The sequence below is a fragment of the Natrix helvetica genome, assembly GCF_964273705.1.
Source record: "Natrix helvetica genome assembly, chromosome: 1".
Taxonomy (NCBI): Eukaryota; Metazoa; Chordata; class Lepidosauria; order Squamata; family Natricidae; genus Natrix; species Natrix helvetica.
This window is the reverse complement of record NC_138548.1, coordinates 22,620,854-22,646,393: the sequence shown is the minus strand read 5'-3', so window position 1 is coordinate 22,646,393 and position 25,540 is coordinate 22,620,854. Positions and strand designations below refer to the sequence as shown.

The 25,540-nt window shown below is 41.8% G+C and overlaps 1 protein-coding gene and 1 long non-coding RNA gene across 7 annotated transcripts in view; both read right to left on the bottom strand.

Annotated features, from left to right (window-relative positions):
- The window catches only part of LOC309383025, a 904,876-nt gene that overhangs the window by 128,458 nt on the left and 750,878 nt on the right, over positions 1-25,540 (bottom strand). The window lies entirely within an intron of this gene.
- The window catches only part of LRFN5 (leucine rich repeat and fibronectin type III domain containing 5), a 142,751-nt gene that overhangs the window by 5,595 nt on the left and 111,616 nt on the right, over positions 1-25,540 (bottom strand). For 3 of the 6 annotated variants that reach the window (XM_081935102.1, XM_081935101.1, XM_081935104.1), the window contains 2 exons: positions 12,838-14,245; positions 6,852-8,442 (listed from right to left, as the gene is read on the bottom strand). In XM_081935102.1, the coding sequence (XP_081791228.1) occupies positions 7,488-8,442; positions 12,838-14,225 (2,343 nt within the window). In that variant the 5' untranslated portion in view covers positions 14,226-14,245 and the 3' untranslated portion in view covers positions 6,852-7,487. Of the gene's footprint in view, positions 1-6,851; positions 8,443-12,837; positions 14,246-17,936; positions 18,154-25,540 lie in introns of those variants that run through there. The other 3 variants (XM_081935103.1, XM_081935106.1, XM_081935105.1) reach the window with 3 other exon arrangements.

Genomic DNA, 25,540 nt, shown 5'->3' with positions numbered 1-25,540 from the left:
TTCCTACTTTTCTGCAGTCTGTTCTCCACACCACCACCCTATATGAGAAGGTAAATAGCCAAAGAGAATAAATAGGGATGCTTCCTCACAATGTGGGAAATATTCAACTATATCAAGTGTCTTCATACTGCTGTCTTGTCACAATGTGAGATTATTTTCAACCAGATAAATATAGGATTACGTTATTCTCTATCATCTTGCAGGAGTGATTTATTTCTCTCCCTCTTCTTTGGGGATTCTGCATTAAATTTTGGAACCTGTTTTTCTTTTTATAATACTTTACAGATCAACAAATGTGTGATTTTTCAGTGCAATAAGCCAGTTGTGGATATCTGCTCATACTATTGGTTAGCATACAATTTGCAACTGTGTGTGTGAGAGAGAGGGGGGAGGGAGGGAGGGGGGAGATTTGGCCTCAAGGAATGTATTTAGTTTGAAATCTGCAGCTGCAATCATGCCTATAGATGACACAGGACATGTGTCAGTAATTTTAGTCCAACAATTTTGCGGCAGGGTAACATCTACAACAGTGATGCCGAACATATGGCATGCATGCCACAGGTGGCACGCGGAGCCATTTGTCAGGGCACGCGACGCGACGCGACAACTGAGTTCACCGTTTTTAAAAGCCATTTTTCGCCCTCCCCAGCCTCCAGAGACTTTATAGGAGCCTGGGGAGGGCGAAAAGAGCCTCCCCCCCTGGAGGCTCTCCGGAGGCTTCAGGGACCATCCGGAGGCTTCCCTGAAGCCTTCGGAATGCTTAAAACGACTCTCTGAGCAAACCGGAAGTGACTTCTGGGTTGCTCGGAGGGTCGTTTTAAGCGTTCCGAAGGCTTCAGGGACCATCCGGAGGCTTCCCTGACGCCTTTGGAGCGCTAAAAACGACCCTCCAAGCAAACCGGAAGTCACTTCCGGTTTGCTCAGAGGGTCGTTTTAAACATTCTGAAGGCTTCAGGGAAGCCTCCGGACAGTCCCTGAAGCCTCCAGAGGGCCTCCGGGGGGACGGGGGAGGCTCTTTTTGCCCTGCCCAGGCTCCTATAAAGCCTCTGGAGCCTGGGGAGGGCGAAAAAAGCATGTAAAAATGGGGAGGTCGCGCCTGTTGTGCGCGCATGCACACTGGGGGGGGGTCACGCATTGCATTATGGGTGCAGCATGCCCACACGTGACCCCCCTGCGCTCCCCCCACTTGTGGCATGCAAGCCAAAAAAGGTTCGCCATCGCTGATCGACAGTGACATCCAAATGTCTTCACTACCTAGATTAACTCCTTTGAGCTAGCATCCTCTAGATGTGTATAGCACGCAACATCCCCAGCTCAAGCTGGGGGATCTAGGCTCTGATGGTATTATCATTGTTATTGGTCAGTTGGCTAGATGTTTAGACTGAATTTGGAATTTCTGGGCGCCTATTAAGTCCTTCCCAAGAACCCGAGGTAGGCAGTTGTTGTTGTTTAATAGTATTAAAGGTATCATTTTAGGCTGTAAGCTGTTTCAGGTGAAGCTGCTTTTTGCAATTGACTGATGTGTTTGTCAATTCCAAATGGTGTTTGAAATTGCATCCATGGTGCATATTACTATTGGTACTATCTTTGCTTTCTTTTGCCACAGTCATTCTAATGATTATTTTGGCTATTATCGTTCAGATAGTAGACCATTTGGACCAGTTTGGTGTAATGGATAAGACACCAGGCGAGAAACCAGGAGACTGTGAGCCCTAGTCCCACCTTAGGGTCAAAGTTAATCAAGTGCACTTGGACCAGTCATTCACTCTCAGTTCTAAGAAGCAGGCAATGGCAAACCTCTTCAGAAATCTTGCCATAACTAGTCCTAGCAGTTTTTGTGGAAGTTGCACTACACATCTGATGACTTTATGCATGTTCATGTCATTTCCTTGGCAAGAGTATGCCAGAACTGTCTTTGTTTTTTAGAATATTTCTCTCCACTCATTCTCATTTACAGGACTAGGCTATTCTTGTGTGGTCCTCATCAAACTACTAACTAGTTTAATATCTGTTTAGCTTTTTCAAGACCAGCCAAGATTGGCTAAGTGCTGCCACCTTCTATAACTCGCCTGCTAACAAATAAGAATTTTGTAATTGGACAAAGCCTCCATAATATCCATTCTATGAATATATCCATAACACGTTCTTGTAATTCTGGTCCCAAATTGAAGGAACTTCATGAAACAATGTCGTCCTTCACCATAGACTATCTGAGGTCCCTTCGTTTTACAGCCTGGAACCTTTAAACCATTGGTCAAATATATTATGTATAATAGGATATGCAATGATCCAGGCATGTTGTTTGCACAACAGTATTTGACAACAATTGGAAGTTCATCAAGTTGTGTAGCAACAGAAAGGAGGCAACTATGCAAAATTTACCAGATCGGAAGACTTTGTGGAAAATAAAAGGGCGGGGGGGATGAAAAGGAACTCCATCTTCATAACATCAAACCGCAAAAGTCCGTAGGACAAATGTAATACAGGCCCTCCCTTTCTATCCAGGCTCTCATTCCAGCCACAATAAGAGTAAGTTTGTAGGAACCATCTCAAGCATTTGATAAAAAAAGTTCACACACACACAAATAGCAAAAAGTCAACTAAAAAGACGGGGGGGGGGCAGTTAATTCCACTCATTGCTCCTTTGATCAAGATGGCTTAATAGGCTTACATTTTTGGTTCTCCGCTTCGATGAAATCAAACCTAAAGTCAGAGAGGGATATGTGATCCACCTATGCTGCTAAACTACAACTCCAGATAACAAGATCAATGCTGAAGAACGCTAGGAGGGTGTTTTCAAGATCTGGAAGGCTGCAGATTTCTCTTCTTTGAGGTTGTCAGCACTTCCTGTAATTTCTCATAGCAACAGCACTTAAACTCACCTACTGCTTCATAGTGTTTTGCAGCACTCTCTGAGCAGTTTACAATGTCAGCCTATTGCCTCCTACAATTTGGGCTCTCATTTTACCAACCTTGAAAGAATGGAAGCCTGATTCAACCTTGAGCCCTGTCAGGATCAAATGCCAGACTGTGGGCAGTGTTTGCCTACGAGATTGCATTCTAACCACTGCGCCACCAGGGCGCCAAGGAAGGTAGCCAATCAGGGTGGATAAAAACCAATGATTTTTTTAAAAATCCCATTTTTTTAAAAAAAAAAATTAAATTGGATTTTTTTATTTTTATCAAATTTATTTTAATAAAATGCTTTTGGAGTAAAAATATATCTAAAGATAGTTTTCTATTTAAGATACACTAATAATTTCGTTTATTCAGCAGGAAATGGAGCTTAGTTATATAGCATGAGGCTGTATATTCTGCAATATTGGGACTGTCAGTGAGTCAACAGCAGATCAGAGGAGGAGCCACTGCAGGACAGAGGTGACAGTTGCTCTTTTAAAAATTATGATTTAAATCGAGTTGATTTAAATCAAATCTTTTTACTAGTGATTTAAATCATGATTCAAATCCACTCAATTTAAATCAAATCCACCCTGGAGTCAATGCAGAAAGAACCAGCATGGGATCAGTTAAAAGTTTGGCAAAAAAAAAGTCTGGAGCCTTTGTAATCATCTCTGTTCTCTTGCTAAGCTTCTCTCTTCCTCCCAGCTGTTCGACATTATTTTTACTCCATCTATTCAGGGCATATAAATGTAGTCGTTCTATGGATAACCCAACTCAAAAGCTAAGCATCTCCCAGGAGGTTCATCTGAGAAGACTACCAACGATAGGAGAAACCAACTCAGCTTCTCTTGCTCAATGCTGCATCAACTGAAATGCAAATAGGTCATACAATGTACAGAGCTGGCTAATGTCTCAGCAGTGAACTGGCATTGTGACCAGAAATCCTTGGTAGGAGGTTAAGGATTGAATGAGAACATCTGCCAACCCAATAAAGTCTGCCAAGTATTTTTTTCAAGTACAGAAATAAGGCTGATACACAAATATTTTGGGAGAAAAAAAATCAAGAGGCAATCTATTCACAAATTTGACTGTTCCTGGTGACTTTGTGGATATGCAGACTTCTTGCCACCGACTTCTTCCAAGTGAGCTAGTTGATTATTTGGCTTCCTATCCTAACTTGTTTGTTCATCTTACCTTTCCTCATTACCTTCTTTCTAAATACTAGTTTCATTTTGTCTTAGCTTTTTCAACATCAGTCAAGGTCAACTATATGCTGCCACGTTGCTTGGCAGAGATTGCCCTACCACCACCTAAAAATGACCTTCAACGTGAGAAGGAAAATGGAAAAAAAGAAGACAGAAATGAAAAATGGTGATTTGCTTGGCAACTTAATCAAAAAAACAAAACCCAAATCAAATACTGGAAAACAGCTTTTTCTTTTCATAGATTTTTTTCAGTAAAATCCCCCCAAATATTTAAATAATGGTACACTGATACAGATTTTAAAAATAACAACTTATCCACTCCAATGAAATCTGCTCTTTTAAGCAACTGCTTCACAGCAGCCATGTTTGAACAACACAACTGACCCAGTAATCTCTGACCTACTGTCACGTGCTAGCAATGCACAATCTTGTGCACAATCATCCAAAGGGTCAGTTTTAAATAGATATATATTTAAATATATATCACAATTAATACGACCAGGATAGGCACATCATATTTACAGCCCAATTTCCATCCCAGTGTGACCACAGAGGTAGAAAGAAAAACCATCCCATCCCAGGGAGATTGTATTTAGAGAAGACCAAAGAAAAGAGGTCCTCTCAAAGATTCATCTCAATCATGGACAATAGAAAGTACTATTAATGCTCAGGCAATATTACTGACCAGTGAAAGTTATATTAGCTCCAAATCAATCCTGGAAAAAAATGGGTGGGGTCAATTCACTATGTTCCATAATTTGCAGACTATACCAACATTCTTAACTCATCCACTGATTAATGTAAGCAGGAGGACTATCAATGGAGAACAAGGCCAAGCGTTACTACACTGCCTAATCTAGAAAGCAGTTTTCCACAGCAGTTCACGCACTGCGTCTACTAGTACAAGGAGTTCCAGAAACCATACTTACATCTTCCATACTAAATTTGAGAGAACTCCCCAGAATGACTTATTGCTGAATCATGATAGACCTCTTTAAATCAATGGTCTTATATGATAATGCCAGGTTATATTTTTACTGCTTGAGTAATGGACCCCACGGAATATCGGCCAGTGCTTTCCCTGCTTTAGCTTGACTGATCTCCTTGAAGTCTGTCAAAAAACACAAGAGAGGCTGCACCATTTGAGAGCAGTCTTTGAAGACTAATGCAAATTCTTGCACCAAGACATTCAGTGGGTGATACATAGAACTGATATCCTGCAAACTTAAACATGGAATTAAACAACAAAAATGTCATGTATGGGAAGATTTGGGGCTGAGAGTTCATGTGGGATGAGAGTTAGATAATACTAATATTCTTCTGTGAAACACTTTTGTGGTTTGGGGGAGAAGGCAAGCTTGGTTGCTCATCAGATCACTCCCACTCTCAGTTTCAATTGTCTTCCAGTGTCTTGGGAAAAAAATTATCGTATTAATTTTGAGCCTGACGAAATGCAAAATTTGCAACCCTTTTGAGTTTGATTTCGATATTTTTCTTTCCCGATAAGTATAATCAAAACATGTCTTATTAATTAAAACACAGAAAAGGGGTCATAAACGTTTCAATCCCATGATTATATCATAGCACCAAAACAAAAAAAGAATCAATACACACCTTTTTTAAAAAATAAATCCTGGTAATAACTCAACAACTTGAACAAGAACTCTGAAAAATGCAATAAACTGCCATGTGCATTAATAGGCACATTTTCACTTCAGCCAAAAGAACAAAGGTTTGAGATGACCCTCCAAAATCAAGATGAAGTAATTCAGAAGCCAAATTTCCCAACCATGTTGGTTTATGGTTCTCAGGTTGTAGCCTCAATAAATCTTGAGAACACTTAATCTGGGGAAACTTCTTCTGACTAATCTCTCCTCCTGTCCCTTTTGTTATGCTGAATAGCATCCTCCCTGCAAAGGTAGATTCTTTGCCTTTCAAAGCAACATGAGATCGACTTTATCAAATCTAAATGTCACTGACTCAATCCTGGTAATACATCTCTCAGCCATCAATCGGAAATGAACAAAAGGAAATTTGGACACTATTCGCCACCATTTCACTTGGAAGCTAAACATAGACAGAAGCTTTTGCTGGCTTTACTGCTGCTAGAGATCAAAAGCTCCCCCAGCCTCCCATTCAGGCAGGGAACCTTCTTCATTTGCACAACCAACTTCTCATGCTGTAAAGGTTCCCCTCGCACATATGTGCTAGTCGTTCGGGACTCTAGGAGGCAGTGCTCATCTCCCTTTCAAAGCCAAAGAACCAGCGCTGTCCAAAGACGTCTCCATAGTCATGTGATTGGCATGACTAAACGTCAAAGGAGCATGGAACGCTGTTACCTTCCCACCAAAGGTGGTTCCTATTTTTCTACTTGCGTTTTTACATGCTTTCAAACTGCTAGGTTGGCAGAAGATGGGACAAGTAACGGGAGCTCACTCCATTACGCGGTGCTAGGGATTCGAACCGTCAAACTGCCAACCTTCTGATCGACAAGCACAGCGTCTTAGCCACTGAGCCACCGCGTCCCTTTCTGATGCTGTAAAACTTTGATATGCCTGCACTCAGGAGTTTCGTTCGGAACTGTGTCTCAGCTGGCAATGTACAGAAACCAACAGGAGTCAAATCCAGCAGACCTGAGCCCAGGAGATCAAGCTATTCCCCCTTCTCTCCATCCGCTACACAGATGGGGCAGGTACATCACTCACCAGAACACCTGAGCCATGATTCAAAGCAAGATGGGGGGGGAGGGGAACCTCTTGTAACACTGACTGAGTGTAGTTATGGAATATTTTATTTTACACAATATAACAACATAGAGTTGTTGAGATTTTACAGCATTTGCCTGAAAATGAAGGCAACACCATTACCACGTGGAGGAGGAGGGGGGGGAGGAGAGAGGGAAGAAAAAGACACTCAAGATTGCTTTAAAAAATATTCTTTTTTGTATCATGATTGATCCATTAAATGGTTGGTGTAGAGGAAAAGACCAACGGCCTCCGCACAGGGCCTTTTTCCGCCCATGCGCTTTTGTTCTTGATCGGCCATTGGAGAACCAAGACGTCAATCCAAGGAAAAAGGAAGGCACTAATGTCATTTCATGCTTTTTCCTTGATCACTTTTTAAAAATTTATTTAAATGAGCTCTTTGAACGTGACATTTGCCTTCGGTTGTTATACTAAAAACAAAGAAACCCCAAATGGGAACAAGTGGACGTTGCCTGGTAGGATGGAGCCCAACTCTGCCCAAAAACAATAAGGGTGGAAAAAATGCAAACTGCTCGAATGGATACACGTTTTCCAACAATGTTTGGAGGACGGGAGGGCGGTTTACTCCATACTTTTTTTTTTAATTTAGAAAAAAAACACCACACATCACAGCGGATCACACAGTGCTTTCCAATATCCACTCAGAGCTTGAGAAAGTTGCTTTGCCACTATCCACATTGGAACAGTCTGTCTGCATGAGCATCCCATTCACAGACAAGCTCCGCTTAGACCAAAATCCACCTGCATTGGAGGAGTTAATATAACAATGGTATTCCATTAATTCTCCGTTCAGGGAGTACCTGCGTTTTGCCCGGGATGTGTCAGCTGGCAAAGTGAGGAACTTACTTGACTTGGCTTGTGCTCTTTTGTACTGGGATCCCCCTTTGGCATAGTCTGGGGTTTGGCTAGACAACTGCAGAGCAGTTGAGTTGTTGCGGTTAGTGTTCTGGGATTCTAGGCTGGTAGCGGCGCCTTCGCTCGGCGGTGGAGGATCACTGCTGGGCTTTGGCATGGGCTTACGCTTCAGCTTTTGGGAAGTGGGAGGGCCAGGAGTCCACATGGGAGGCAAAGAGGAGGTAGCAGTGGAGGAGTCCTGGCTGCAGCAGGCTTCCGACGACTGCGCCACATTGTCGTTGCTGACTTTGCAGCACTGCAGGCTCTCCTCACGCCCCACAGCCTGCTTGGACCCAGACTGGGACATGACGGCTCCACTGCACCCCTGGGCCTGAGCCCCGTTGGTCTGGGAGTAAACGTTGCTGACCTTGGCCACCTTGGGGTGCCCGCCGTTGTTACACACCTTATAGCGAATCATGAGGATGATGATGAAGACCAGGACAGAGGCCACGATAATCCCTCCGATGATGATGATCATGGTCCCGCCCAGGAACTGGGACTGCATGAAATGGCAGCGCACGTAGTCCTGCTCCGTCGTGAACTGGGTGCATCCCACCACGCGAGTGGCTGTCAAGGAGGTGATGCCATCATCATAGATTGCTAAGACACACAAGTCGTACATCGTCCCCGCGGCCAGGTTGTTGACCAGGAAGGTCTTGCTCATGGGAGGTATCATTCTACGAGATGATAGGATAAGATATAGATTAATACATTGGATTGGATGGAGGCGATATACCATGAAGTGGGTCTCCAGGTGCTCTGCCCAAGCCTGCTTTCCCAGTGCCTCCTAGTTGTAGTGGGAGAACATGGTCCTAATACAACTGGAGAACATAAGCTGGAAAGGAACATTTGTCTTTCCTTTTCCATTTGTTTAAACTAAATAAAGCAGAATTTGATGCTAGATTAAATAAGGAAAGGGAAAACTATTGCCAGAGCACTGGAAGATTCCCCATGTACTTTCTGCTCAAAAACACACTCCATTGCCAGACCTTATATCTCTTGCCCCAGGTTATTAAACCTAGATCTAGGGCACTCAGTGTTTTAACTATGCACCCATCACACGACACAGTAGAAAATAGCATTTCAATATAGTCTATACATCGGACGTTTTCTCAACTATTCAAAACAATCCATCGCTGGTTAAAAATGCTGAAGCAATTCCAAATGATACATGAAAACATCCATATAATATAGGAATAAAGCAAATCCAGATGAAAGGAAAGATATTATGCAAAGCTCGGGTGAGTATGAAAGCCAGGAAAAGGCCAAAATAATTACACTTCTTGCTTTCATGTTTCCTTTAGAACATAGAAGTTGTTCCATTTATTACATTTAAGTATGCAGCTCCCAGAATTCTCTAAAACATTCTTCAGTCAGTTGTGTTGAACTGTAAGTCTGCATAGAGACTGACGCTGTTTATTCTCCAAAAAGAAACAATACCCCCCCTTTTTTTAAAAAAAAAGCAAGCTTGGAAACAAGGCCCGGGGGCAACCTAAATGGGCTGAGAGCTGCCTGGCTACCATTTCTCATTCTCCTTTTTGCTTCTCATGAGCACAGAAGCAAGTGTGATTAGATATTTCATTATTTATTCATTCATACTTTCATTCATTTGATTTATCTAGCTGCCCTCCTCAGCATGGAAACTCATCGTCCCTCAAGCATCTCGGTCTCCATCCTAATTCATATGCATTGATCTATTAAATGTATGTTCTTTCTGTACTGGAGGGAAAATAAACTTGATCTCCACAATCATTTTCTAAGGGATGAGTTGGAAGCATCTTCTGTTCATAGGTGGACAGATAGATCTCCTAGAGCTGGGGGGATAAGCAGCAAAATTAATTCTAAGGCTTTGTTCTGTGTTGGAATTATAGTACCTGAACTATTACATTTTCTATTATTCCAGCTTATAGAGTCAAATATCCTTCTTCTATCTGAGAGTGAATTCATGTACACAACAGGTAACTGAACCGGAGACCAATATGGCCCCAATTTAGCAATAGCAATAGCACTTAAACCTATAAATTGCTTTACAGTGCTTTGCTGCCCTCTCTAAGTGGTTTACAGAGTCAGCATATTGCCCCCAACAATCTGGGTCCTCATTTTACCCACCTCAGGAGGATGGAAGGCTGAGTCAACCTTCAGCTGGTGAGAATCGAACTGCTGGCAGTCGGCAGAATTAGCTTGCAATACTGCATTCTAACCACTGAACCACCACAGCTTTTATTGACCGAGTCACAAAGGACATTATTAGAGTCATCAAGAAGCCAGGCATCTGAGGTTCAACTAGAACTTTATTTTATGTAGCAGCTTTTCTCAGCTAAGATTTCTGAATCTTTTCCATATCAATAGAAGGGAATGTTCGCAGCTGAGGGTTGAACCATTGGGCCCTTATTGTTTCTGAGCCTAGTTGCTTTATTGCAGACCTTTTATTACCCAACTAGGTAACATCATCACTGCACTGATGATATTAGCTAGTTGAGTAGTGAAATATCTTTCCCATATACCTCTCTCTCATCTATGTTTTTCTTTTTATCAATATACTTTTTAAAATACTAACAGTATGTATATTTTAATCCCAATCATCCTTGCATGTTTTTTGCTTAAATGATAGAAAATGATATGCTTATTGCAAAAATAAAAAAATCATCTTGATTTGGTGTTTTTTAAGTGGGGGGGGGAGGTGTTGGTCCTGATTCTTTTAATCTGCAGGACCAGCTCCCATCCAAGGATATGACATTTTTAAAAAAGATACTAAAGGATAAACTGTTCTTGAACTGTAACTGCTCCTTTAATAGTTTCCAGAGCAAATCCCTATTTAGCAAATCAAAGTCATTGGCTGTTTCCCTCTCTGCCCCAAATGAGATTGAATAATTGGAATTTTCCTGAGGCTCAAATACGGGCATCTTTTCTAGAACTGTCATTCCAAATAGAGGGTATTAATGTCTTCTTAGCTAAATTAACCAGATTACCTTGAAGGATTAAAGTTCAACAAGGATTTGTACAAAAATAAAACAAATTTAAATAAATCAGACTTCAAGGCTGAAAACGACACTGCCCTTTGCCCATAAAGGAGGACAATCGCTCAGGCCTCCCTCTGGATGGAAGCCCAGGTCTAATAGCTCTCATTAATGTATTAATTGGTTTATTTTTTTAAAAAAACAACAACCAGATCCTGTTTTTCAGTTTGCTAGAATTCTCAAGAGTTGCTTAGAACATTCACAAATAACCAGAACATAAAAACAGTAATGAATCTAACAGTCCGGGGAAATAAAATTCTCTTGTTTTAATAGACCATCGTCGGTTGTTCTTAATATTTGGGCAGGAACATATGGAGGCCTATTATCATCTGGGTCATATTCCTAAGCAATCAAGAACCCTATTTTAAAAGTCAGTTCCTGGAATATGCAGACAATACATACACATTTTTACCCTCTTCCCCAAAAGACCTGTGAACAAGAAATCAATGCATTTAACACAGCTGTCACTACTGCTGTTCATCATGTTGTTAGGGTTGTGTTTTTTTTTTAGCCTGGTTAGGCAATTAGCTCTCACAGGCCCCGGCCCATTAATGGTTGCAGGAGTCAGTTTATTTGCCTGCAGAAATATGATTTGATCACTAACGCTATCTATACCGCAGCTTTTAATACAACCTTTCACCCAAACCACTCAGTAGCATTAATACAGCACTTTGGAAATAATTTAAAAGGTTACTTTGGAGGACCCAGGGACTTGAATGCTACTCTTGCCTGCCTTTCTTTAAACCATAGCATTTCCCATGCCTAGGAAAAGACGCAAGTTGCTTTAAAGCGGAGGTGGGGAACTATGGCCCTTTTATGACTCGTGGACTTCAACTCCCAGAATTCCTGAGCCCAGTCATGCTGGCTCAAGAATTCTGGGGGTTGAAGTCCACAAGTCATAAAGGGGCCGTAGTTCTCCAATTCTGCTTTAAAGCATGGTTGGCTTGCCTGGGCCACATTGAGTGAAGAGGAAATGTCTTGCGATCAGTGGTGGGCTGCAGGCAGCACGCCCCGGTACGCGTGTACCGGTGCCTGCCAGAAGCACTAGCCACCGTACCGCAATGGTGCTTTGGAGGGCCAGCCCGCTCGCCCTCGTTCCTTACCTGTATTTGAAGGGAACGGGCCATTTGCACACACACGTGCAGTGTATGGTGCCTGTGCAACGCTCCACCGAGCAGCTGGAGCGTGGCAGGTGGTGGGTGCACATGCATGTGCAGTGCACGTGGTGCATGCCCGGCTCCCATTGCAGCGTACCGGTTGCAACGGGAGCCGAAACGCACTACTGCTTGTGATCCACATCAAATATATAATACAGTTAATGTGTATAAATTATATAATAATGTTAAAAGTTTACGACCTTGTGGAGCTGCATTACTAGCTGTCTAGGGCCACAGAATGGGCATGGCTGTCTTAAAAGGTTACAGGGAGCTGCTACTTTCATGCTGTCACATACTGATGACCTTTTTCTGAATGACCTCCAAAGCACTCCAAAGCCCTAGCCCTTGACCCATCATTCTCTCTCCTGCGACACAAACCCAAGCATGGCCATCAACAGAAAAACCTGAACTTTGACTGGGATAAGAGTTCTTATCCAAAGCAAATGTACCACCCATCATTCCTTTCCTTAAATATATCCAGTGAGCAATTCAGCAGTTAAGAGATCAGTTACATAAACTATGGAGAAACAACCCAGGAAGCTGACATCCAATGCTTTCCAAACACAGGACTGACAATACCGCCAAATCCTTCAAAAGATGATTACGCTAATGGATCAACAAATACAGTAGTGCGATTGTGGAGCTGCAAACTAGAGAGGTAGACCCACAAACCATCCAAGATCATTCTGCAATTAAAAAACAACAACCCAGAGTTCTTGGATTATGCTTCGGGGCCAATCTGCTACCCCATAAGCTAGGTAATTCTCCTTGCAGGAGGTTGTTACATTATCACTCTTTCCTTCCCAACCTATATATCTAACCATCTGTCCCAATAGGCAATAGGAATACAGTTTCATTCCTGATTTTTCTGGAGTTGAGCTGGGCCGGAATCCCCTACCTGTAAACAAGCGAATCATCATATGTTCCATTATACTGAATTTGGAACATACGTATCCCGGGTATATTCCTTTGGAAATTAAATTTAAGCAGGGCAGTGGATGATGTGGCTTCTGCTATCACCACCTTCTTGTCCTGGCTAACTTTCGTTTCCCCGTTGCTACTGCTTGCATTTGAGCCAGATTTGGTCGAAGTTGATATATCCGAGGAGCCAGGATCTGGCTCATGGATGTGGTTTGTGCTGTTTACTATGTGAGGCAGTTTGATTATGTGAAGATCTACAGACTGGGTGTCTTCCCCCGCTGGGTTGGAAGCAATACAGGTGAAAGAGCCTGTATCCTTCATGGTTGTAATATGAATGTCAAGAGTTCCGTTGTCGTACACCAGAGACCGGGTTGCATTAGAAATCAGCTTGCCTTCTGGGGAAATCCAATGTATAGCAGGCTCTGGGTCGCCACGGGCTTTACATCTCAGGATGGCTCTTTGGCCCTCTAGCACTCTGAGCTCATGTGTGTGTCTAGTAATGAGCGGGGGTTCGCACAGGAACTCCTCCTCGGGGACCGACCAGAAATAGCGACCAGACAGAACAGAAGGTGAAGCGCAAGTCTCCAGGTCGTCCTCCCTGGAAAGGCGTCTCAGCCACAAAAGTTCACAATTGCAATGAAGAGGGTTCCCTCCAAAGCTCAGTGCAAATGTGGATGGGCTGATGATTCCTGAGGTGGCTAAAACCTGAGCTCGCTGGAAGAGAGGGTCAGGCGGCAGCTTATGCAGTTTGTTGGATGTGACGTCCAGCCGGGTCATCTTGTGGAGGTGGGAGAAGGTCCCCTTGGGAATGTTGATGATCATGTTGTGGTCCAAACTGAGGGTGTGCAAGCTGATCATCTTCTCGACAGCATCCCAGGGAATGGTCTCCAGGTTGTTGTAGGACAAATCCAGCTCCTCAAGAGCCAAGACATCGTCAAAAGCAGTGGAGGAGATCATGGTCAGCTGGTTATTGTTCAATATCAAATGATGCAGATTGGAAAGCCCACTTAGCATGTCATGGGTGATTTTAGTCAATCGGTTACTGTTCAAGTGCAAAGCCCTCAGGTTGCGCAGGTCAGCAAATGCATGAGGGGTGATGAAACTAATTGTATTCCTAGACAGCGTCAGGTCCACCAGGCTGGTCATGTTGGCAAAATCTTTCCGCTTGATACTTGTAACAAAGTTGTCTGCCAGCCGTAATTCTACTGTCTTCCTATCAATGTCATGAGGGACAAACAATAGCCCTTTCTTTGCACAAAGTGTAGCAAGATTGGGAGACCAGATCTGGCATACGCAGCGCTTGGGACAAGTCTCGGCCTTCAGCACTAAGCCAATGAAGAACAGATATAGAAGCAGTTTTTCCATTGTAGAACAGGGTCAGGATCCTAGGAAAAAAGAAAAGAGAATACACAGCATTAGAGGAGACCATGTCAAGGGCAGGGAAATCAAGAAGTCCAGGCAGTTCAAAAGAATATAAAGGTTTATTGCACACATGTGCTCTACAAGAATCTGAACACTAGCAGTCAAAGCAAATTGATGGTAGATACAAATCAATAGAAATCAAGATAGGCTGAACTTAAAAATCTCTTGTGGGTATGAAAGGATTCGAGACTGATGACCCGTTTGATCCCTCCCTTGGCTTCAGCCTGGTCATCTCCCACAGAGCAATTCTACAGGGAAATTCTATAGGGAAAACAAGATCTCAGAAGCATATATGGTGCTTCACCAGGGGAGTGCAGATTCTACTTCACTATATTCCAGCTCACAAGAGAATTAAATTGACGAAACTATCTAAGATTTCAGTGCATCATTTCTAGCAACAAATTCATGGCTGCAAAATATATGTCTTTTGATAGCCCAGCAGGTACATTAGGTGTCTGGAAATCCTGGGAATTCCAATTCATGTGTGAAAGGGAAATAACTTGATTCCCTTCAATAATAAATGAACCATGGTAACTTAATCCTTTTAGTAACTAAAGATTAACATTATATCCACCATTAGAAGAAAACTCAACGAAGGACTGGTATAGCCTTATTTTGCAGTTTTATCCAAATAAGCTTGCTAGGCAGGCTGTTAAAGGTTACTTGCTCATGGGAATCTGGGACATTTCATTCAGCTTTGCCTGTAAGCTTATGATACTGAATTCTTTCCAAAAAATGGGCTCCCTCCTGCACACAATCAACCAAAACTGATGGTCTGGAGGATGCAGACATTTGTTTTACTACATGCTTCCTGGGAAATTCACCTCCAGGTATTTTATAGAAAAATACTGGAGGGTGTCATAAAATCACAAGGTGACACAAAGCTGAATTTCAGAAACAAGTAGAAGTTGGAGTGGATATTACCAACTCACTAGAGATGGTATTATGCTGGTTCGGACAGGTTCACCCAAACTGCTAACGGAAATAGCGGCTCTATGCCATCCCATTTAGGCACTTTTTTCAGCCAAAGTGCATGTGCAGAAGGCTGAGCACATGTGTGTATGGGGCACGTACGAGTAAAGTGTGAGCGTGCATGCTCACATTTGCGAATCAGTAGGGATAGTAAGTGACTACCACTCCTGCAACTCACAATCCAAATCATCCAGCAATAGAATAACAGAGTTGGAAGGGACTTTGGGGGTCTTTTAATCCAACCCCCTGCTCAAGTAGGAGACCTTATATCATGTTTCAGACAAATGGTGGTCCAATCTCTTCTTAAAAACCTACAGTGACAACAGAAGTGCTTGCCCTTTTTAAAAAGATCTCCATTAGATAATTTACCACTCCCAATCTCAGGTTTTATTGCTTTAGCAATAGCAATAGCACTTAGACTTATATACCACTTTACAGTGCTTTACAGCCCTCTCTAAGCGGTTTACAGAGTCAGCTTATTGCCCCCAACAATTGAGATCCTCATTTTACCCACCTCAGAAAGATGGAAGGCTGAGTCAACTTTGAGCCTGGTGAGATCTGAACTGCCAAATTCCAGGCAGGCAGCATTCAGCAGAAGTATCCTACAGTACTGCACTCTAACCACTGTGCCACTGTGACTCAAGGAAATATTGACTCAATCAAATCCTGTTCCCTCATTAATTTCTGATGCAACCTAAGTTTCTTACATCACCCACAGGTAGCAAAACATTTGGGCCTGAGGGACTGTCCGAATAGGGATTACATCTTTATTCAATAAGAGCCACTTGGCTCATCTGAAACCTTAAGTTTTGAATAGGTTCTCAAAACATGTACAGTACACCACAGTCATTCACATGTGTCATTAAGCACCCCTAAAATATATAGATGGGGGGGCACAGTGACCTATGGGGATATAGTGGCCTAGCAGTTAAGACACTGGGCTTGTCAATTGGAAGATTGGCAGTGTAAGATCCAAATATCACAATGTGTCGGTTGAGCTCCCATTCCTGCCCCTTACAAATGGAAGTAGATAAATAGGTACCAGTTTGATGGGAAGGTAACAGTGTTCTATGCACCTTGGCATACAGTCATGCCAGCCGCATGACTATGAATGCATCTTCAGACAATGCTAACTCTCTCTGCTAAGATATAGAAAAGAGCACCACCGCCTAGAGCAGGGGTGTCAAACTTGCAAGGTCACGTTGTCGTCACGTGACATATTGTGACTTTTCCCCCTTCGCTAGACCTGAGTGGGCATGGCCAGCCTGTGACGCATCTGACCCATGGGCCAAGAGTTTCACACCCCTGCCATAGAGTCAAACACACCTGGGCAGGGGAAACTTTACCTTTATCTTTAAAGTATATAGGTTGCCTATGCTTTCACATCAATACATAATTGATCTACCTTCTAAAAGTGCCTAAGCTACTAGCAATTGTGCCGGCAAAATCCGGTTATTATTAAGAGCAGAAAAAATTGGAGAAAGATTTAAAAATAGAGATATTAGAAGGGAGATTGGTTTGGGTCCAAGTGAAGCACAATTGACTGAGGACAAAGACGTGGTAATGTGTAACTTATTTATTCCACACATTGTCTAAGATGACACACATCTTTATCTAGATGGCACTGTTCAGCAACACTAACTGAAAAATATGCAAATGTCTGGTAAAACTGATACAACTTTTGTTGTAGAGTCTGAAGGCTGTCTGCCAAGAAGCAGCAGTGGCTCACTGTTCTCTCCTCCTACACTTTGGCATCTTGCAAATACTCAAAAAAAAAATAATCACCAAGATTAGGGTCACCTAATATTTCAAGTCACAGATTCAATGCCTGGAAAGCTGCTGCCATTTGATCATTAAATCTCTTCACAACTAAACCGTCTTGCAATAAAAACTACCTTTCAGGCCTGCAGTCATATTCCTTTCTGGGTCTTTGGCCTGCCACACTTTCTATTATTTTACTATGCGGTTTCTAATGGGGGGAAATGGGAGGAGGGGATGGTATGGAGTAAAATGCTATGTAGCCAAAATAAAATTCCTTTCTAGAATTCAAGGTCGTCCTTTGTCTCTACACCTCTGCACCTGACCGGAACTGGATGGGTGGAACTGCCAGCATGGCAGTGGAAGATTGGACCATGTGATGGACTTGTGGGTGTGGGGGCAAGATCACGAACTTTCAACTAGGTGGGGAAAACCCAGGAAGCTCAGATTCGTGTTTTTCCCAGATGTGCCAACATGACTCTCTTAATAAATTGGAACTTTGAGGAATCCTTTGCCTTGGACTCTGATTTAATTTTGGATGTTATTTGGAACCCTGACACTACTTCCATTTCACACTTCTTTTCCATAAAGGGCATGTAGAGGGTGAGTACAGAGTCTGCAGTCTGTGGTCTGCAGTTGAGCCATATACACAACACATGCACATTCAATTATTAAGATATTCTACTGATTATCCGTATTATCGTAATTTCTTTTATACACCCAAAGGAATCCTGCTTTACATTTTTTGCAGGTCACTTTCACAGATTTGCATTTTGTGTGCGCCTAGAACACATTTTTCATTAATAAACACATTTTTGCATGCATGCATATTATTTTCCCGGTTTCCCAAATAGATGTGTTTATTTCACACTTTTTGTGCTGAGCGACATTTCAAGACAGATGTTGACAGCCTCAGCGAATTACCTGCTTGTTTATGGTGGAACAGATTTAGTTTTTGCACGGAAATGAATCCATTAACATTTTTCTGGCACCCCTAGTTCAGCAATTCCCAATTCAAACTTTCACCTCCGGGAGCCCGAGACAAGCTATGACTCTCATGGCTTTGACAAAATGAAAATCATGTATATATCCACACTTTTATAAGCTGCTTTTCAAAGCTATTTATTGTAAAATGAAAAGAAGGGTTTAAGAGATTAAAATGGAAAAGCAGAAACAAAAATTTACATTTCAATGGGAAAACCACAACAACCAGCAACAGCCTAATAATATCAGCAGGTTGCAATACAATACAATAGCAGAGTTGGAAAGGACCTTGGAGGTCTTCTAGTCCAACCCCCTGCCTAGGCAGGAAACACTATACCGTTTCAGACAGATGGCTATCCAACATCTTCTTAAAGACTTCCAGTGTTGGGGCATTCACAACTTCTGGAGGCAAGCTGTTCCACTGATTAATTGTTCTGTCAGGAAATTTCTCCTCAGTTCTAAGTTGCTTCTCTCCTTGATTAGTTTCCACCCATTGCTTCTTGTTCTACCCTCATGTGCCTTGGAGAATAGTTTGACACCCTCTTCTTTGTGGCAGCCCCTGAGATATTGGAACACTGCTATCATGTCTCCCCTAGTCCTTCTTTCTCTTAAGCTAAACATACCCAGTTCCTGCAACCGTTCTTCATATGTTTTAGTCTCCAGTCCCCTAATCATCTTTGTTGCTCTTCTCTGCACTCTTTCTAGAGTCTCCACATCTTTTTTACATCGTGGCGACCAGAACTGAATGCAGTATTCCAAGTGTGGCCTTACCAAGTTGCAGTTAAACCATACTAAGACTGGGTAAAATAAAAAAAAAAGAGGTTTGCTTTATTATGTACTTATTTCATTTATTTATATCCTGTCTTTATTATTTTTACAAATAACTCAAGTTGGCCAACATATCCAACACACCTTTCTTCTCCAATTTTCCCCACAACACCACCAGTAAGAGAGTGACTGGCGCATGCTCACTCAGCTGGCTTTCATGGCTAAGGCAGGACTAGAACTGACGGTCTCCAGCTTTCTAGCCTGGTGCCTTAATGACTAGATCAAATTGCCCTACATTATTGCCAATAATCTTCATCAGGAAGATTATTATAGGAAAGCGAATAGATAGATTAATACACTAAAACCCACTTTGCCCAGGCCAAAATAACACTATTATGTAAAACATCAATAGAGGCCGCACAGCCGTCCAATTCTGGGAACAGAGCCAGTGGTGAAATTAAAATTGTTTTACTACAGGTTCTGTGGGCGTGGCTTGGTGGACGTGGCAGGGGACGGATACTGCAGAATCTCCATTCCCACCCCATTCTGGGGCCAGCCAGAGGTGGCATTTGCCAGTTCTCCAAACTGCTCAAAATTTCCGCTAAGCTTCTCCAGAACCTGTCAGAATCTGCTGGATTTCACCCCTGAACAGAGTTGGTCTTAAGAGACTTCTGGAAACCAAGAACAGTGGGAGTCGTGCGTGTATCTCCAGAAGGAAGAGGCTACAACAGTGAATGCCTGCTTTCTTGGCCCCATACGATCATAACATAAAATTGATGGGACTTGTATTGTTCCTTTCTCCTGATCACATTGAGCGGACAGAAACAACTGAAAAAAGGCGATCCCTCAAATAGCCAGGCCCTATTCCCGTGAAGGTGAACCTATGGCACACATGCCACAAGTGGCACACTGAGCCCTCTCTGCAGGCACGCGAGTCGTCGCCCCACCTCAGTTCCAACACGCATGTGCATGTGCCTCCCGCTGGCCAGCTGATTTTTGGGTCTCTGTCGTGCATGCACGCGGGCAGGGTGCAGGCAGGCAGATGTGTGAGCATGCACTGGGGCAGGGTGCATGCGGGGGTTACGCATGCATGTGTGGGGCATGCATTGCATTATGGATGTGTGTGTGCTTTTGGCACGGCGCCAAAAAGGTTAGCTATCACTGCCCTATTCCATGGCTAACTATCACCTTTTGAATTTATCAAGGCAATATGAATCTTACTTGTCCATAATTTTCTTCATTTAATTCCCCTCCCCCTTAAAATAAGAGCTTCTGGTGATCTGTGAGCAAACATTGCCCTTGGGGTATTTTGTTTCTCAACTCTGGATACTTTAAAGATTTAGAAACGCTAATAGAATTCATTTCAAATGGACCCCAATTTAGAAGTTAAGTTCATTTTAATTGAATGGTTTGTTGACTATATATAGGTTGAATTGCAGGTAAATGTTTCAGAATTTCCTCAGAGAACTTCAGTTATTTCTGTTTTGAAATAAAAGTATATCTCCTTCCTTTGCTCCAAACGGTTGTTTTCCTTATTTTCCATATTTCAAAACTGATGCAGCTGTGTATTGATAAAGCAGTCGCAGTAGATGTACAATGTTATAAAACTTCAAACTGATGAAAACACAGTTCCTTCTCCCCAATGTAAAATAAAACTGTGAGTATGGCAAAAAGGTAACAACACAGATATCTGCACAATTTCTTAACTGTGCAGAGTCCAGATGTGAATTTCTGCTGGGAATTAAATTGGGGAAAAAATCCTTACTAGCCACAGTTAGTAGAAAATTTATGGAATTGTTCTATCGATTCCCAGTTAGAAGTAGTAACTTAAATCAAAAACAGATTTTAAAAATCAGACCAGTTTTTTCAACATCAGCTTATTCCTGTTCCATGTAGCAATTTTTCTTTTTCTTTGCTGCAGTTTCAAAAAATCATTTCAGGGATAAAGATATGAACTTTCCAGATATTCTTCTGAAGGCACCAAAAACCTGTTTCTATTCAGGGGAAAAAAACATTATCTATTACAGATGTAATTCACTTTGCTATTTTAAGAAGATACAATACCATATGTAAAATGTGGTTTATTTGCATAATTTTCAGTTTGCTAAATTTATTAGCAGTAAAAGTATAATTTAGTTGTATAATAATTATGTTTGCCAGTTGAATTTATTTTTAAAATGTTATTTACAGAAGCGGAGGACAAAGAGGAGATTCGCTGATCTCTGGTTTATCAGCAATAGATAAAGCCAGGTGCAAATCAGTATGAAATTCTCCTTTCTTCTTTAGTGAAAATGGAAGACCAACAGAAGTAATCTATTTTGCAAAGAATTGGCTGGGGAATTCTGAGAGTTGTCCCACACCATAAAATTGCTCAGGTTTAGAAACACTTGTCTAGGTAAGAGACTTCTATTAAAAAAAACCATTTGGGAGGAACAGAGGCAAGCAACGTATAAAGCACTTTCTGTTGTGTGTTTTTTTCATAAACTTTCTGTTCAAAAGCAGCTGCCACACCAATTCCAAGAGCAATAACTGCATTCTCTCTACCAGCAATGATAGCTGGTACACTACCAGAAGCTAATGAAAGGTGCTTTTGTGCCAGCAAACTACTTGACTTCTCGAAACATAAAAACAGACCCAATGGCATGAACCAATTACAAACACGGTCCATTCAAAGTATAGTCTCTCTCATAAATTTTATAGACTAAATAATTTATTCCAAAACTAGCTTCTGTGGATTTTAGTTCACGTATGCCACAATAAACTTTATGGCACCACCAGGCTCTGCGGTTTTGAAGTCAAACACTATCAAATCAATTTAGATCATCCAACAAAACAATCTACACAGTATCAGGATGAGTTTTGGTTTGTCTCTTGCTAGTTGTTTAGGCAAGTATTATTCCCAGTTACCAATTCAAGGAGAAGCTCTTTAAAAGTTCCCAGAAACTGTAAAGGATATAAAGTGCATCAGCTAGGCTGATAATCACGGAAGTAATGATGCTACTATTGAAAATCTGTACTATGCACCAACTGCTTACCGGGCAGATTACAAGGTGGATTTACCCATGAAGCCTAAATGTACAGTGGTATCTAGTACTCATCGTTAATTGGTTTCAGGAGTGGTACCAAAAAGCAATGAGTACCAAACAAAATTTTATTTATTTATTTTATTTGTTTAGTTTGTCACTCATGTACACGATAACAGGAATACGCATGAATAAGAACACAGGAAATGGGTACAAATAAAAGGGAGCATTAGGACAGGGACCAGAGGTGGATTCCTACCGGTTCAGCTGAACCGGTAGTGGTTTGGCAGCCTGGGTCGCTGCCAGTTCCAGCAACCAGGCCTGCCATGCCCTAGAACCGGTTCTCCTATGCCCCGCCATCTTGATTTTCAATTCTGTGCATGCGCAGAACAGTTGTAATTGCACAAATTTCTTTTTTTTCTTTTTAAAAAAGTTTTGCGCATTCACAGACCTATTTTTGCGCAAATGCGCACGGGCACACTCAACTGGCAGTAATGCCGGGAGCAACCCACCCGTGACAGGGGACAGTTGGCACGTTGGTGCGCTTATGCACGCCCCTTACACACCTCTTAGGAATGGGGTGAAGTCAAGAGTAGACAGTCTAAGGTTAAAGTTATGGGGGTTTTGGGATGTAACAACAGAGTCAGGTAGTGCATTCCAGGCATTGACCACTCTGTGCTGAAGTCGTATTTTCTGCAATCGAGTTTGGAGTGGTTTACCTTGAGTTTGCATCTATTGTGTGCTCGTGTATTATTGCAGTTGAAGCTGAAGTAGTCATTGACAGGTAGGAAGTTGCAGCAGATAATTTTGTGCACTATGCCCATGGGTACTATACCCATGAAGAATAATGCAATGAGGCACAAGGGAGCTGACAACGATAAGTTTTAGCTTGTGCGTTGAGTACCAACCAAACGGTGAGTACCGGGACAAAATCCTCACATTAAAATCCACTGAATACCAACTCTGATGCGTTTCAAAACAGTTGAGTATCAAGTTACCACTGAATATAGAGGAAAGAGCCATCTTTCCTCCTTAGGTTAAGTAAATCAGAAGAATTTCTGTTGAAGATGCCTCCAACAGGATTATTTTTCCAGGACATAAGAGAGGGGCTTCCCTGAGATGCTCCCTGCAATGCCGTATATTCTATTGGAAGTATCGAATCATCCTCACTCTCTCAGCATTTAGAAAATCTCTAAGGACGCATGGCTTTCACCATGTGGCTTTTAATTGTTAAATTATTTTTAGTAACAAAAGTTTGTTCTTTGAGGGAGATGGGCAATTCAGAAATATGAAAAAAAAAATAAACAAGCAAACAAATAAAAAAATATAGTTAATTTTAATCTGATTCATCAACTTTTTGTATGCTGTTCTGTTTTTCGATTTGGTTCACCATATTGAGTATTCACCAAGAACAGAAAAATGGGGTAAAATAATGAAGGTATTGCTCCTGCCAAAAGCAATATTTAGATGTTAACTCCAGCATGCAAAATAGACATACTAAATTATGGGAAGTAACCATCCAAATGGGATTTGGAATGAGGTTGAATTTTTCCCAATTACGGTACTTTATTTGGAAACAACTTCATGTCCAGTTTTGTGATTGCTTCCAAACTCAGAGAACGGCCTAAGGTTACTTTATTAGAAACCAGCTGATAACCCGGCTTTGTCCCGGTATTTATTTATAGGGGGAAAATGTCCGGAACAAACATAATTTCTAATGTTGGATTTTCTCTCTTACCAGAGGGAGCCTCCTTGTGGAGTACTATGAAGCCATTACCATGGCAACTCCACTGCACTGTACAGTGGAAACCATTTTATGACAGTACCGTAGAAGCCATTTTAAGACAGAACAGGCTGTATCTTAACAGAACACACACTGTTAGGGGTGTTTTATCCCCCACAGTATTTGTTTCCAGAGAGTAAGTCATCTGTGTACCAAAGTTGGCTGAAATTGCTCAAGTTATGCTGGAATACACACACACACACAGTCATTTTTATAGAGAGAGATTAGACTCATTCAACAATGCACAAAGCCAAAGCTTTGATCTGCTCAACAGATCAGTGCGATGCAAGATATCTGGCTGGTGCAGATGTTTTCTGGAGAAGATGCTTTGGACCAAGTCAAGAATGGAGAAGGCAGACATCTAGGATGCTTCTGGTTGCTTCACAGCTGAGCATCAAACTTGCACGCACATTTAAAGTCACCTGAATTTTTCTGTGCAAATTCTTCTGCTCTCTCCACTCTCTCCTGCAGTACAATAACATCAGCATTTTCCCCTACCAAGCTCAGGGAATTTAACAGAGGGCTATTCTATGTCAGTTGTACAATTTCAATATCCAGAGTCAGCTTAAAACACCTGCCAGCAAAAATGCCACCTATTCAAAAAAAAAAGGGGGGGGGCATAATCTCTCCTGCGATTCTTCCTTGGAACCAGTTTCATTTTTGGCAAATTACTTTTGCTGGGTGAAGACAACTAATTTTGGTGTTTTTTTTCTTAAATTTTCTAAGATTCTTCCAATAAATGCAAAATCTGCTTTTTTGGATTAACGGAGTATTGATCCGTTGGTTGCAACACAAATTGTCCAATCAGCTTTGTCACCCAAGCTTGATGTGTTGGGCTAAGAGAGAATGACTGGCCCAAAGTCACCCAGCTGCTTACCATTCCTAAGGAGTGACTAGAAATCACAGTTCCTGATTTCTAGCTTGGTGCCTTAACCACTGGAACAATTCTTACCACAGCTTAATTACTTGTATTTCTCCCCAGACTGCTTTACACTAGGAACACCAGTCTTCCTGCAGACTTTATTGAGGACAAAGCCAATATAGTCATAAGTGTATGCTGGCTTTTATTAACTCCCTGTTTCATATCTAGCACTTGGTTTCAGCTCTCCCTCCCCCTTTAAATATTTCTCCATCTGTAGTGAACACACAGTTGTGTAATTTGCAATGAAAAATGTGTTGTGTTCACATTTCCACACCCCGCCCTCTAGAAAATTTCAGCCACTTGTGTCAGAGTTTAGGGGCTGAGAGAAGCAGCTAATGACTCTCTTGCCAGCACCCTCAAAAATGCCGAGGGAATCAGTGTTCAGTGGTTTTAAGGGAAAGTCACATAACAACAATTTCATTTTTTACAGGCAGCTGAGAGGGTAATCTCTTCTCTGCAGAATCCAATATTGCTCCAATTTATACATTCAGTTAAAAAGAAAGCTACTGGGCTCCATCATGGAGAACCAGACAGTTCAGGACTATAAATGGAGCAATTTAATTTGCTTCCTTTTGTGCCAGCGTCAATTCAAGAGAAAAAGATTATTCTGATGTTTTTTTTTTAAATCTGCTGAAAATGAATGAACAAACACACGTGCATTAATTCTAACAATAAGCACATTTTAAAGGTCTTGTTTAAGCTCATCTTTTCAGGGTTAGGTGTTATGCCTTCTGAGGCCACCCATGTGTGACAGCCCTGGAAACAGTGGATTTGTGTGAACCAGAGATTCAACAGTTGGAACTGGTAGAGACTGATCCTTGATATTTAGTAATGGACAGCTTAAAGGCCGATTGTGCGGTATCATGAATCTCTTAGGTTTAGTATAGAAAATGCCACCTATGGAGTACAGTACAGAAAAGACCAATCCTCATATTTCTCAAGACAAGTCAAACTTGTAAGGTTAAGAGATTTTCTTTTGCTTAGCAAATTGGCATTTGGCTGCTGTCTTCCATATACTGTATTTTTCGGAGTATAAGACACACCATTT